This window comes from Vollenhovia emeryi, unplaced genomic scaffold, assembly GCF_000949405.1.
Source record: "Vollenhovia emeryi isolate VEMERY1.0 unplaced genomic scaffold, V.emery_V1.0 DF939133.1, whole genome shotgun sequence".
Lineage (NCBI taxonomy): Eukaryota > Metazoa > Arthropoda > Insecta > Hymenoptera > Formicidae > Vollenhovia > Vollenhovia emeryi.
In genome coordinates, this window is record NW_011967233.1 from 1582108 (window position 1) to 1597767 (window position 15660).

Below are 15660 nucleotides of genomic sequence, written 5' to 3' on the forward strand. Positions count from 1 at the left end.
TTTCTTAAAGCTTAGGGCTTAAATCTCTATTGTAGACTGGGACTAATCCAATCAACGTAAAGCACTCACTTAACAGCTTTCTCCGCTGAGCACAACTGTAGGCAACAATCAAAAGGTTTGTTTTCTGTTCCTGTACTGGTGAACTAGTGCAGCACGCTAGAATGACAAATAATATACTTGTCATACTCTAATTTATTGCACTAGTTCACCAGTGGCAGGAACATAAAACAAACCTAAAGAATCACCGATTGTGAGCTGCGCTTTTTCTGCTGAACACAGCCAATGGCTGTGTTCTGCCGAAGTTAGCTAAGAATAAGCGCTTTATGCTGATTGGATAGATCTAGAAGAATAGCTCTATTTCAGCACAGATCTGAAAGTATAATCCAATGAACGCAAAGCGCTTAGCAAGCGCAAACTTCTGCTGGACACAGGCATTAGGTCCAGGGTTAGGTTAGGGTTAGGTTAGAGTATGCTCGTCGATAATCGCTCGTGCGTTTCACGATCTCGAGAACACTCATATTGATGAACGACAAGGCGTGAAGTTAAAGATTAGTTTCGGCGTCTATATGCAGGCGCAGTGCCTTGACGAGAGGCAGGAAGCTTTCAGGATTGACAGTGACAACGCAACTCCGAGCATCGAGCTGGTATAAGTGTCGTCACCGTCGTGTTCGGACGAGGGCACCATTCGGAGAAAAATGTCAAAGATCGAAGAGGCGAACGAGCACATACGCCAGGCTGAAAAAGCGTAAGCACTCTTCTCTTCCCCGGGATCCTTTTTGCCGTTTTCCTGTCGCATCCGACGTTTCCGGATTCTCAAGATGTTCCTCTCGTTAAATTTTGTATTGTCACACGCGGTATGTAGACTGTAGCATTAATCCCGACGCGATGAGCAAACTGATTTTTAGCAAATTCTTTTCCAAATTTATAGCCTTTTAAGGTTTCCAAAATCGTATTTCTTGTCTGAGTATCGTATCGAATGAATCTTTGTCTCTTCCAGCTTAAAACCTACTTTCTTGAAGTGGCGACCCGATTATGAGGTAGCGGCTGACGAGTACTCACATGCAGGTAAAACAAGAAACATAAACCCATTATAATAAAATGATTGAACAAAGTGTATAAATAGGTCAAATATTTCATCAGCTTTCATTGAGCTTGAAGAAACTAGTTGATCCAGTTGTATGAAATGTACTAGAGATTAAAAAAGTGAGTATTTTAGTAATTGGATAAAAAGCTAAGAAAAAACTGATATTTTCAATTTAAAAACTGGTTTTTAATCATTTTAAAATAGTGCCAGTTGTCTTCCAACAAAAGATCATATGGGAGTTAAATTAATTTTGTAATCAAAAAGACATGTTCTAATCCAAAATACGAGCAATTCTAAAACTTTAAAGCCAGATAAAAGGTAGAACCGAACCTCTAGTTGTTTTCTTGATAGTAGAAGTGCTTTCTTAATCAATTCACAGACCTTGCAGCAGTTTTAATAATCAGTTAAGTTTGAATATCTTGAAATAGGTTTCTTTTTGTTTTTATTCAATGGAATTTTATGATGTTGTTTTATTTTTAAAGTTTCATAAAGTTTACGATAACTGTCTCAAGCACAGTTGGGTTGTTGTCATTTTGCGGACTAAAAGTGAGAAGAATACAGAACATGGAATCCGATGTCTAATTTTAGTAAATTTGATACCGAGCTTTTAAAGTCAAACTTGACAGTTTAAGAAATAAGCAACAAAATTGTAATATAATCTTTTGAAACTAGACATACTAAGTAATCAATTGGATAAAGAAAACCCTTTTCTTTTAGGCATGAGAAGTAGTTTTTCATCGTGTTTTTTATCCAAAGTTTTTTAACCACTCTTTTAATCTCTAACATGCGTAGTATTTACTTACAATCTTAAGTGAGAATAAGTAAGAAATTAGTTGATCGAGAATTTTACAATATGTAATAAATTAAGAGATTAATCGTGTAAAAACTGTAGAACTTAACACACTTGAACTTTCTCAATTTTTTTAGCAACATGCTTTCGAGTAGCCAAGTCGTATACTCAGTGCAAAGTCTGTTTAGTGAAGGCAGCCGATTGTTACAAACATACCAAATCGTATCCTTTGATATAATAGAAAGTAATTTCAGATTTTCTGTTTCAGGTGTTGCGTAAAGATATTTTTAATGATATATCAGATTTGTTATATATGAAGAATTCGTTATTTTATCTTTATATATAAAGAATGATTTATTTCACCTTTGTTTTATCATTATTTTGTCTTTATATATCAAGAATTATTTATTTCACGTATGTTTTATCATTATTTTAATAACAAGCTGTTTTTTTTATTATAAAGATATCTAAAGGCTGGTATTCATTGTCAGATCTTATATTTAAGACCGTTTTGAATTTATCTAAAGATGCTGTATGCAATTTTATTGGCTATGGAGTATCTAAAGATGATCTTAAGATCATAAATAAATGATTCTGATAAGTTGAACAGATAGAATAACATCATTTCGGTAGCTTGATATTTTTGTGTATATTAATATACCTTTTTTCCACTCAAACTGTGCGCCGATTATTTGTTGATCTTGAAATACAATTTTTTGTTGAAACAGTAAATTCAACATACTTAAATCGATTGAACTTTTTGACGCTAATTATATTTTTCCCCTAAAGTTTCTGCTATATTTTCCGTAATTCTGCAATTTAACGTGAGACAGATGGTTCCATGCAGCAAAGTACGTATCGTGTATACCCAGAATTGAAGTTGTATCACGCAATTTATTGCGATAATACAAGAACGTAATATTTTCAGGAACATCGAGCAGGCTCTGCTCATCTGCAAAGAAATGGGAGATTTGTCCGAGGTGTCGAAACTAGCTCACAGTGCCTGCAGCCTTTTCCAGCAGCACGGCTCCCCTGAATCAGGCGTGACTGCTCTTGACAAGGCAGCCAAGATGCTGGAAGCTACACAGCCACAGCAGGCTCTCGAGCTGTTTAAACGTGCAGCCGATATAATTATGGTGAGTTTTATGTTGTACTTCAAAACAAATAATTGTAAAATCGTCAAAAAAATTCGATTATTTGAAGAGAGAAAAGGAAGACTGTTTCTCTAATACTTGATCATACAGATACATGTATATACCATACATGTACAAAGAACTTGAAGAATTTTGAAAACTACGAATTAAAACGTAAAAAATTCATAGTTAAAGAGGATGTATATGTAGGGCGAGGACAGTCCACGACATGCAGCAGAATACATGAGCAAGGCTGCGAGACTACTGGTAAGGCTGCAGATGTACGACGAGGCGGCAGACGCGATACGTCGTGAAATTGGCATGTATCAGGATTGCAAGCTTTGGCAGTCACTTGGAAGGCTCACCGTGGCGCTGGTATTGGTGCAATTGGCGCGAGGTGACCAAGTTGCGGCCGAGAAGGCCTTCAAAGAATGGGGTAACTTCTGCGAACCCCCCGAAGTACGTGAGAAAAAAAATAATCGACTTCTTTAACTTGATAAAAGGGAATCTATTAGTACAATTTTCTTAATCCTTTGAAGCGGATTACATTTTTCGTTTCAGCCGATTTTCCTGAAACTTAATACTCAAGGGTTCTTTAGGTCGCTGATTCTGGTGTCAGAATTACAAAATTCAGATGCAGATGTTCAGGCGCCATGTTGGATCTGCTATTGTGAATTTTGTAAATCTGACCTCGTATGTCTAATCAACAACTTAAAAAACTTCCGAATACCGAGTTTCAGATAAATCGATCGCATTTTTTTGCACTTTTGACCCTTTATATTGGATTTGCCATCTTGGATTTTCAAATTTTCAAATTTTGACTTCAGATTAGAAATCAGTGCTCTCAAAAACTCCCAGATACCTAGTTTCGGAATGTCGTTTATAGGAATAATTTTTTTTACTACAAGATATAGAAAACAACATTTTCTTAAATTAAAACTTTAACGTTGAGCTGCTATATTGAATCGATAATTTTAGAATTTCGACTTCGGATTCAGAATTAGCAAACCAGAAACTTTCTAGATATGAAGTAGTAAGACATCAGAATGAAAGCAGTGTTCTTTTAATTTCGGGAGGTGTAACATATATGTTATACCGTGTTTCAAAGGGTTAATGTCGTTCGACAGAGAGTTGTTTGGCGATCGAACAATTGACGATCCTTCAATACCAAAATGGCGGAACTTGCCAATTGTGTTCGATAATTGCAATTTATGTGATCCTCGCAGGTGCAAACGTTGGAGATGCTACTGCAGGCTTACGATAACGAGGACGCGGATGCAGCTCGGGCAGCCCTTAACAGTCCCTTCATCAAGCACATGGACGTCGAATATGCCAAGCTAGCGCGCGGTTTGCCTTTACCACAACAGGAATACGCTATCCCGCCCGCTGGAGTGAGAGCCAACGCTGCAGAGTCCTATGTTTCTCCTAACGCGTCCAAGACCAGCGGACAGGCTACCACCGAAGCGGAAGTTAATCACGTGAGAGTTCATGGTTTTATCATCCATTATTTCAGTATACATTTGAAATAATAAAAGAACAAACTCGTGTTAAATGTATAAATATTTATCGGAAATTCAAAGGCCAAGAAAACTTATGGTGTTATATTCAATTAAAAAAAAATAGTTTGTTAACAATACACAATAAACGTTTCGACTGTACTAAGTTTTCATCAACACGAATGTGATTAATAATGCAAAATAAAAATTAATCAAATAAATAAGTTAAAAATAGACAAACAAGTTGCGTGAATGACATAATTAGAGAATAGAATATATTTGTTTATTTCATCGAGTGTATATGGTGGTTTGCCGATCTTCCAGGCGAAGAACGAAGCCAGCGAAACTAGTCAATCAAAGGAAAAGGTGGCCGAGAAGAAGCCGCAAGCACCGCCGCCGAAACCGGCGCAACAGCAGGAGGACGAGGAAGACTACGAGGGAGGCCTGTGCTAATCGTCTTTGCATGTAAAAAAGAACCCTGTATCGCTTATCAACTTTTAACTGTGTAACGCTTGCATGTATATTGAGCGTTTCGTCGAAAGCATATTGTTCGCTTTAAGAGAATTTATCTTTCACCTTAACTCTTAAAACTTCACTTTCAGAATTACACGGAATGAAATGCGAAAAGAAGGCAATCTATCCCTCTTTTTTGTTTTTTCTTTACATCTTAAATTTTCGTCAATGTGGATACGTCTGGTCACTTTAACTTTTTCTCTCTATAGAATTCTCACGAAAGTTCCAAGGTTTAACATAAAACAAAAGAAGAAAACCCCAGGAATGTCACGCGGAGAGAGTATATTTTTGTTGAAAAAAAAACTTATATAATGTACCACCAGAAACGGAAGAAATTAATTATCTCCTTTGATTGCGACAGTAAAAATACTTCAGGTCCATCCTTCGCGAATTACGTCTGAGAGATATCCTTTCTCAAAATCGTTGTCAATCAAAGGAAATAAGCGTTTTGACAATTCGGCTTTCTGATGGGGCATCTTGTATATAGCGACATCGTAAACGTAAATAGGACGTCTACATTTTATTTTTTATTTTTACATGGATGAACACGTCGTGTATGCGTGCGTAACGTATGTGTGTATGTGTACCCCTCCCTCGGCAAGCTCCGAGTATTTCCATATTTTTAATTAAGAGAATTAGCCGACGTTGTACATACTTTAATTGGAAAACGAGACATTCCTCAGCGAAAGCAGAGATATTTAATTTTACAGCACCATCCTAGTGAAATCGTTATACTGAACTGTTATGATTAAGAGAGTTTAAAAGAGAAAAAAAAACAAATATATCCCGAGATACTGCTGTTTTTTTTTTCATTCGCAGCCCACGGTCCCCGGCAATTCCTCTCGAAGCCGGTTTCCCCGCAAATTGACTAAAGTTGACCTCGTTAGGTGACTTTTTTTTTAAAGCTTACCCTTTTATGAGAACGTCTTTCAACCGTTAGGTTATATCGGCGTGCTCGTTAGGTGACAACACCCAAATAGGTTATGTCTGTCGCAATACGTGTTTATTTCTCTCGCAATGTACTACGCACTCTTAAACGCGAGACAAGTATAATCGAAATTCTGTGAGAGATGAGGGGAGGGTGAGAAAAATTGAAGGAAGAGATACGAAAAGCGCAGTTAAAGAGGGCAGTCACTGCCGAGGGGTACTCACCGGGAAGCACGCGAGCTGCGTGACGACGGACAGGCTTAAGTTGAGGGGAAGTGGCTTCGGGCCGACGACGATTTCTTCGCAGGATCGCGGTAAATCGAATCGCACTGCCCTGTGAGCACCAAATTCGAACTCGTGAAACGTTGTGCGCGAATTTGAAACCGAACGGAAATGGCGCGCGCGATCGTAAATGACTCTCTACTGTAAAGGCCTGTGTCCACGATGCTAGAACTTGGTTCAAGTGGTCAAAAGGCCTGTGTCCACGATGCTAGGACTTGGTCCAAGTTCTAGTTCCTAGAAATGCGTAGCCAATCAACTTGCTGCTATTCTATAAAAGCTGCAAGGTGATTAGTTAGTCCCAGTCTACAATAGATGATTTAAGCCCTAAGCTTTAAGAAATTGGCCAATCACGGTCAAGTATGAGAAGAATGCGCGACTGTGATTAGTCAATTTCTTAAGGCTTAGGGCTTAAATCTCTATTGTAGACTGGGACTTACGCATTTCTCGGAACTAGAACTTGGACACAGTTCTTGAATCGTGGACACAGGCCCTAAAGCCCAATGTCCACGATGCTAGAACTTGGTCCAAGTTCTAGTTTCGAGAAATCTGTAGCCAATTCCATAAAAGCTGCAAGTTGATTGGCTACACGTTTCTCGAAAAGCCCGTATCAGACTACGGATTGGGATTGGGATTAAATTGAAATTTAACCAATCACAGTAAAGTTTACTAATCTCAAGTTCAGTAACTTTTACTCTGATTGGTCAAATTTCAATCTAATCCCAATCCCAATCCGTAGTCTGATACGGGCTTAACGACCAATGACTACGTTTCCACCGAGGGTCAGAGTCGGGCTAGAGTTTGGTCAGAATAGGGTTGGGGGGTGAGCGCTTCGGTGAAAACATCAAATTCAAACCAGTACGGGAATTCTGTAACTTGTAATCGATGCTTTACGTTAACTAGCGACAGCCAATGGCGAGGACGATCTTCGAAAAAGACGCAGATTTTCATATAAAGCCCGCTGCAGACGATGCTATTTTTCCTGCTGGATTGCTTGCAATTTAGTAAATTACTATCATTGCACCACTCAGCATTCAGGATTCCTAGTAATTTACTAAATTGCAAGCAATCCAGCAGGAAAAATAGCATCGTCTGCAGCGGGCTTAAGTTTCTTATAGGAACAACCACTGAAAATCTGCGTCTTTTTCGAAGATCGTCCTCGCCATTGGCTGTCGCTAGTTAACTATACCGAGAAGCATCGATTACAAGTTACAGAATTCCCGTACTGGGGGTCAATTCTGCATCCAAAGCCCACTATAGTGGTGCAATGATAGTAATTTATTAGATTGCAAGCAATGCAGCAGGAAAAATAGCATCGTCTGTAGGCTTTACACTATACATACATATAGTGAAGATATGCTAAAAGTGATTAGTTTTGTCTCTTTCTAACCGTCTCCTTAAAAAGAGACAATTAAGCCGCTCACGTTTAGCATTTTCACTATATTGCGAGATATTGAATTGACCTCCAGAACGAAATTTCATCTCGCTTATATAGCAGTTGCGTTCGGCATTGCAAATCCAACGTGTTGGAGTTGTTCTTTTGCACTCGAGTGAGCGAGAGAGGAGAATAAGACAGAAAGGGAGGAGGAGTGCTCCGACGCCTCGGATTAGCAATGCCGAACGCGGCTAGTGTTGAGAAGATCTCTTCGCCAGGGACTCGATTCTTGAATTTATTCGAAAGAGAAACGTATGCGAAAATTCTGCTCTCAGAAAAGTTGAAAGTCAATTGGTTAAAGACCGTGCGAATAGCCAATCGACTTGCAACTTTTCTGTAAGACCAGAATTTTCGCATACGTTTCTCCTGCGAATGAATTCAAGAATCGAGCCCCTGAGCCCGCGGAGACGCGTGGCCTCCATCGGGCTTCGAATTGTCGCGGTCGTCGACGGCGTGGTGTGAACGCCGCGAAATGTCCGGCGCCGCGAATCAATATCGCGGCGGCAAAAGCGTGCGTTGCGCGGCGCGGTGCCGCGACGCGCCGCGGCGTGGCGCTGGCGCGCGCTTCCGCGGGGGAATGAGTCGCATAAATAGCGGTGCGCGGCGCCGGAGTCGGAGCAGACGTCACGGCAGCGCGGTTGCGAGCAGGACCTCGCGGGATCGCGTCCCTCACGGCAACACCGTCTGTTCGCGCATTGCCGCCGCGGGCCCGCCGTCGGACAACGGGGGATCGCTGCGCGGCCGCGGCTCCGCCGCGAGGGTTTAGCGTACCGCGCGCGCGTGTGTGTGTGCCGCTCCACCGGGATTTCGCGCACGGCACCTCGTCCCACCGATGAGCGAGCGGCCGAGGCGCGAGCGCGCTTCCACCGAGGGTGTCGCGCGGCCGTCGCGGCGAGACAGGCCGCGGCCCAGGCTTTAAATTTAAAGACGGTGCGGATAGAGGAATGACGCTGGAGAATCCGTTCTTCGTCGTCAAGGAGTAAGTGCGCCGCGAACGGCGAGACGAGCGAGTGCCGTCGTACGCATCGATTTTCCGCTCGCGCGATCGCGATGTGCGTCTCGTGCGCGAACACGACGGAGAGAAGAGAAAGAAAAGAGAGGGGGGGGGAGGGCCACCCCCGCGCGCGCGTCTTGAGCGTACTCTCGGTTCTCCCGCGTGTCGTCTAGTGTCGTCGCGGATTTTTTTCCCCCCCGGAGAGGGTTGGAAAGAGGGGCGAAGGGGGAGGGGGTGGCGAGCGAGTGCCGAGACGCGCTTTGCAAACACCGCCGATAGCGCGCCGCGCGTGGCCGATAAGGTTCGCGATAACGCCGGATTAAAGGGGAATTTGCCGCGATAGCGGATCAACGTGCAACGTAATCGCTTCTCAGCGCTTTAAAATACGTCTCTCGGGGCGGGGTGGTTGTATATCTCCGGCTGACATATTGCCCCGACGGGGACAAACACTCGAACGTGACAGATCCGCTGTACGGACGCGTGACAGATTTTCCCCTCCCCCCCCCCTCCTTCCGTATATAAATATTGCACGATGTTGCGCGTCGACGAGATCCGTCGGCGCGATTTCCTCGACGGGCTAAGTGGAGATCGGCGACTTTTCTCCGTCCGAGATTACTGCGAGTTTTATTCTATTCTGATGTATGACCCTTTTTTTGTCGAAGGATCGAACGCAGCTCGACGTGGACAGTCGCGAGCGTCTTCGCTGAATTACTTTTCAATAGTTGGCGCCGTGTACAATGGAGGAAATATTAGGGATGAGAATAAATCGAGGGGTGAACCGCTGAGGGCATTGTGGTGTACAGGTTGGCGGCATCACTGAGCACTACCCTAGGCTTCTTTTGGGACGTTATGCCTTGCTGGGGCATTGTAAGGATAAAACTAGGATAAAGGTAATGCCCGCTGGGCATTACTGTTGAATTTTGATGCGTTAGTACCCAGGTAGCACAAGACGCTCCTAGGAACGTTTTAAGAATATTCAAGAATATTTGGTTAATTAATTGACGTAATGCAATGGGCAATATTGAGAAGGACCGCATGAGCTGGTCGAATCGTTTGACATAGTCAATTTCAAAGAAATAACATACAAAAGATTGTTATATCCGCACTCAATGTCTAGCGCCTGGCTCTTATTGCCCATTGCATTACGTCTATTAATTAATGTTTTATATATAGAGCCTTAAAATTATTATTCATAAACTCACGTAAGAATATTTGGAATGTTCCATAGGTCATTCTTATACATTTATCTTATGTTCGTGGAACATTCGACTGGCACTATGAATCTTTTTCGAATGTGAATAGAATAATCTATCGAATATAGCGTGCCTTTTCACTGCCGTTTGTACAAGATAAGTGTATTACACAATAAGCAATGTGCAATATTGTACATAAACTCGGTGAATATTAAAAAATTATTCTGAACGAGTATTCCAAAGACATTCTCGACGAAAAAAACGTTCTTCTTTGTTATGAACGTACGATTTCTAAGTGTAACAATCTACATATATATTTATAGAATATTTGATTGGAATATTCGGAAATTAAGAATATTTGCACTCCAGAAGAATATTCATAGAACTATGTGTGCTATTTGGGTAGGCATTGGTGTATGTGATTTGGCCAGTGGTTAACCCCTCATGAACAAATTTATAAAACCACAGAAAACTCGGAAGAGAGAGAGCGTTATACCGCATATTTACCTGAAGAAGAATAAAATGTAAGACGTGGGCATAGGAATTGTCTCATACAGTCGTGTCCAAAATATTTGTGTTCTAGCTTACGAGTTCATTTATTCCTAATATTTCCTCCATTGTGCGCGGGACTTTATTAATAAGTGGCGCAATAATTCGTCGGGGTCGTCAAACGCGAAAGAATGTAATTTCTTTTGATAGTAAAGTTCAAAATTATAAAATTAAAGCATATAAGAGTCAAAACGCTGTCGATTTGTTGATTTTCGTTAGGAAAACAGCGTTTTGACTCTTATAACTTTACAATTTTGATTTTTGAGAGTCTTAATCTATCTACCGTAGTAAAGTTCAATGCAGTTTACTATGAAATTGTGCTGCGGTTGAAACACAAAAATCGCAGGTGCCCTTGTTATTCCGCATGTATACATTATGTAATTGTATTAATTGTATACGCATCTACATATATATTTTTCCTTTCGCGATGTTGTATTCAATTAATGCAGTTACATAGTATATAAATACAGAATCGCAAGAACAACTGGGATCGTTGGATAATCCTGGATAAAAATCGAAAGAGAAAAGAGAACAGCGCAAAGAAAATAGACCTTAATCTGGCTCAACTTGCACGATTGTATACAAATGTATTCATAGGCCAGTATTCATAGTCAGATCTTATATTCAAGACCGTCTTAAGATCATCCTTGGATACTCCGTAGCCAATGAAATGTTCAGCATCTCCAGATAAATTCAAGACAGTTTTGAATATAAGAGCTGACTATGAATACTGGTCGTAGAGATAAATCGTATACTTTACACCTAAATATATAATATGAATTTAGACAAATACAAATGTATATGTAGATATAGTGGAACGGTTGAGTTTGATTAGACATAAATGGAATTTAAATTGGAGACCTAAAGACTGAATTGGCTTCGAATGTGGACTTAAATTTGAATCTCGCCGTATCTCTCCCTCGTACCGGACGCATTGTCGATTGATTTGTACGCTTCTTGCGCGAATCCGTTCATATGTAGGCTAATGCCGGCGAGTCTCAATTGGCCCCGACTGTTTCAGCGAGGTGTGCAAGGCGTTGACTAAGAATCGCGGCTTGTACGGGCGCTGGAGCGAGCTACAGAATGTCGGGATCGCCTCGCCGACCGGCGGTATACCACTGAGCGGCTCGGCCGCAGCAATCTCGCGTACGGATGAACTCGACTGGACCACCACCGAACTGCGGAAGGCGCTTCGTTCCATCGAGTGGGACCTCGACGATCTCGAGGACACCATCTATATCCTTTTCCAATCTGAAACGTTCCAATTTAACGGTACTCGAGCCTGAATTTGATTCGTGCGAGCGTGGATGTATACTTGAGCGTGAATTCAACTTGAAATTCGTGATTAAACGAGCTCCAGATTGAAATGGAAATTTTGAATATAAATTTCAGGTGTGAACGTTAGAGTTGAATTCGGATCTGCCTCAAGGACGCTCGCAGAGAAAATCCAAGACGGAGTCAGGGTTGGGAAAGTTGCTTTATAAAATTATCTAGATACAATTAATTTTTTTTCGCTAAAAATGTAACTAGTTACAGTTACAAGTTACCAATTCTGAAAAGTAACGCATCACAATTACAGTTACTCAAAAAGTAACGAATCGTTACTTTGCAGTTACTTTCTTGCAATAAAAATAAAAATATCAAATCTGCATTTGAATTGTAAAGCGTCGATAAAGGCGTTTATGCGTAAATGCAAGGCGATCTGTAGAGGCTTAAAATACATGTAAATTAACTATTAATGTAACTAATAAACTAGTTACTAGTTATCGAAAAGATGTAACTGAGTTAAGTTACGGTTACAGATGAAGAGAAAGTAACGAAGTTAAGTTAGAGTTACCAAAAAAGTAACTGTAACTTCGTTACAAGTGACGAGTTACTTCCCAATCCTGGGCGAAGTAAACCTTGTGGATTTTCAAAAGATGGATAATTTAAATGAAACAAATCAAGGGAGACTTGAAAAATGTTTAACTTCTTAATTTCTTGGGCCATTGGAATACCATTTGGAAATTCACGAATCTCTGATTAGACCAGTTAGATAAAATAAAATAACAACGTTGAAAAACATGATATTGCTTTAAAAAGGCAATTCAAGTTTCTCTTGAATTTAAGACGCGACTATGAATTCAGTTCTCAAATATGCAAGTTTTTTTTGGAAAATTTCCTACGTCGTTTTCCTTAATACGTGTGCACGTATCGTTGAGAAAAACCCAACAAAATTCAAGATCGACAACAAGGAACTGACCGTTCAACGGAGCTTTATCGAGCAGGCGCGAGAAGAGGTCAAGGTACTTAATTGTTAATCGATACAACCATTTTGTATACATAGACAAATATTCTTTTCAAAACACTTGGGCTATTAATTGAAATTAATTACCCTATATTACGGTTATTAAATTTCTTATACCTCTTATACTTATCTTATACTTATTTTAAATATTTCTAACGGAATGATATATAATATCACTTTACCAATCATATAATAATCATTTTACCAATTATATATGATAATTATAACACATAATATATGAATTATTGTACATAAATCACTGCGATTACATTTCGCTACATTTGCCATTGCGATTTATAGCCACGCAAATGCTTCGTTACAAGTATTAACACGTTCACGGAAACGCTCGCGTCTGCGAAACTAATGTCACCCTAATGCTACTATCGCTTATTAAACATTTCGCAGATCATGAAGGACAAACTGAACTTGAGCAGGAGCCGGGATCGCGACAGCACGGCGAGACAGGTTTGTGTAAATTGCGTTTCGCTTTATGTTACAATCTGTCATATCACAAATATTTAGCATGCCAAGCAGTATCAAGCTGTATGTACATACATACCTTGCGACCGGAAAACAATCGAAGAACACAAGTTGCATGTCCGAATGATCAACGCGAAACGCAAACAAAAGAAATAGCAGGAGAAAGTAAAAATCTTACAATTTTAATCGTTTAATCTGAATTTGAGAGATTAATCTCAACGAATAATTTCTCATCATTAGTCATTTTTTCCCAGATGGCACATTTTGAAGAATCCAGATGGCACAGAGAATCTAAAAAGAATTCTCTTTGAATTTTGAATTAAATTCTTTTTCCATCCCATTTTTGTTTTAAAAATGTTCTTAAGAGTTTAAAGGGAAGTCTCCTATTAAGAGATAGGCTATTCTATTATGAGATAACAAGTTTTCAGCATCCAAATTCAGTCGCAATTTTTTTCTCACGGTGATTACACAATCTAAATGAATTTTCCACTAAACAGATTTCACTCCAAAAGTAATAAATTCATGGTGGAGCTAATAAACGATGTCTATTAATTTAGCAGAAATTCCGCTCATATTAGGAACCTGTCTCATAATAGGGGACTTTCCTCTATAACAATTCTGAGCATATAAATATCTGTAAAAGACCTTGTACACGTATAAGAGAATTTTTTAAATATCTTTTTTGTTATAAAAAGTCTATCGTAAATAATTGACATATGCCACGAATTGAAATCTAAATTTGAGTTTAAATTTCAATTGGAATCGAATATGAATTTCTTTATTAGATTTTAATCGACGCAGTTTTGAATTGCAGATTCTCCTTCGCAGACGGAGAAAAATCTGCAATTTAAAACTGCGTCTTACAATTAGTCTGTGCTCACTGGAGATACTAATTAACGCTGAGTTAACGAAAATAATCTTTCATTTATCTACAATTATTTTCACCGAGATGAGCGTGGATTGTTTTAAAGTTGAAATTAAAATTGTTTACGAACACAATTCGCCGCTATCTTCAGCTTTATTCCGCGACAGTGACATCTGTCGGTATTGCGTCTAATTTTTTGTCGGTATTGAACAATATTTGCTATTTAGTTGACGCGCATCCCAGTGATTCACAGTGATTCTAACCTCAAAGAAGTGGCTCGTCATGTCCAATCGATCAGCGTTATTTTGACAGTTTACGCGTTGTAAAATTAATGTAAATCGGCTCGCCAACCCTCACACACGACAATGGTATACACGGTATTCAAGTTATTCGTTACTAAACTCCACCAAATTCCGCAAATAATCAGCACTAGTTCGAGGGAAAATCGTACCTCCAAAGATCCGCGGAAAACAACTTTTGCCCTTTGCTTCCTACTTGATTTGTAACAAATCTCATGTATTTGCGTTGCTTCTATTAATAACTTGGCAGTTATCGAATTTTAAGCCGCAGATGCGCGTACGTGCACAATCTGAAAGTGTATATAAACGAAGTAAATTGATCTTAAGGCCGAATCAGCCTAGCAATTGTTGACTCTGATTGGATTGGGATTGGCGATTGTGTCCTCTAGCCAATGAGAGCCGATTAAATCGCTGGCTGCTTTGCTCTCATTGGCTAAAGAGGAGAATCGCCAGTTCGAATTCAATCGGAGTCAACAATTGCTAGTCTGATCCGGTCTTAAGATTGATCTTTCAACATTTTGTTTTACTTGTTTGTTACAAGTCTGCGGTAATTGTATCATGATGTTTGACGGTATTGTATATTTTTAGCCACTCTTGGACAATAGCCCCGCGAGAGTACCGGCCAATCATGGCACTACTAAATACAGCAAGCTAGAAAATGAAATAGATAGTCCAAACAGACAGTTCATCAGCGACACGATGCATCAGCAGAATGCCATGATAAGACAGCAGGACGAACAGTTGGACATGATCGGGGAGACAGTCGGTACACTAAAAACAGTATCCAGACAAATCAACAGTGAACTGGACGAACAAGCTGTGTAAGCCAATGTCTCTCTCATCATTCTCTTCAGTTTGTTTAAAACTGTCCAGTTAAAAAGTTAAAAATTACACAGTTTCGATTTTATAATTAACGTAATTGCATCTAATGATAAAGGGTGTTTCAATAAGAAGGAATTATGTTAAACGTGAATTAAAAATCGGTGGTGTACAAAAATGAAAATTTCTTTAATAGAACATGTTTGGTAGGCCATTACAATTAAGTATGGAAGATAATGTCCGCCAAATGTTCGCCACGGCTCCGGCGGCATACGTCAATCCGCTTATCGAAATTTGCTATCACATCTCGACACAACTGCTCCTGAATCTCTTCAATGTGACGTGAAATTTCGTCTTTGAGTTGCTGGATGGTGGTAGACTTGTTGGCATAGACTTTACTCTTCAAATGGCCCCAAATTGAAGAGTACAGTCTATGCCAACAAGCCTACCACCATCCAGCAACTCAAAGACGAAATTTCACGCCACATTGAAGAGATTCAGGAGCAGTTGTGTCGAG

General features: G+C 40.0%; 3 protein-coding genes across 9 annotated transcripts in view; 2 read left to right on the forward strand and 1 right to left on the reverse strand.

Moving 5' to 3' along the window:
• The window catches only part of LOC105567898 (uncharacterized protein C1orf112-like), a 37057-nt gene extending 30681 nt beyond the window's left edge, over positions 1-6376 (reverse strand). The window contains exon 1 of one of the 2 annotated variants that reach the window (XM_012023149.1): positions 6169-6376. The gene's annotated coding sequence lies outside the window, so the exon portion shown is untranslated. Of the gene's footprint in view, positions 1-1414; positions 1996-6168 lie in introns of those variants that run through there. The other variant, XM_012023151.1, reaches the window with a different exon arrangement.
• LOC105567894 (gamma-soluble NSF attachment protein-like) lies at positions 438-5808 on the forward strand. The gene is made up of 8 exons (XM_012023143.1): positions 438-745; positions 998-1065; positions 2012-2096; positions 2708-2725; positions 2803-3010; positions 3218-3466; positions 4234-4485; positions 4828-5808. The coding sequence occupies exons 1-8, from the start codon at positions 696-698 to the stop codon at positions 4954-4956; spliced, it is 1059 nt and encodes a 352-aa protein (XP_011878533.1). The 5' UTR covers positions 438-695; the 3' UTR covers positions 4957-5808.
• Positions 6377-8250: 1874 nt separating the features above from the next.
• Positions 8251-15660, forward strand: part of LOC105567899 (syntaxin-6) — an 11505-nt gene continuing 4095 nt past the window's right edge. For 3 of the 6 annotated variants that reach the window (XM_012023155.1, XM_012023157.1, XM_012023153.1), the window contains exons 1-5: positions 9169-9290; positions 11415-11629; positions 12584-12678; positions 13086-13145; positions 14913-15145. In XM_012023155.1, coding sequence (XP_011878545.1) covers positions 9184-9290; positions 11415-11629; positions 12584-12678; positions 13086-13145; positions 14913-15145 — 710 coding nt within the window. In that variant the 5' untranslated portion in view covers positions 9169-9183. Of the gene's footprint in view, positions 8637-9168; positions 9291-11414; positions 11630-12583; positions 12679-13085; positions 13146-14912; positions 15146-15660 lie in introns of those variants that run through there. The other 3 variants (XM_012023156.1, XM_012023159.1, XM_012023154.1) reach the window with 3 other exon arrangements.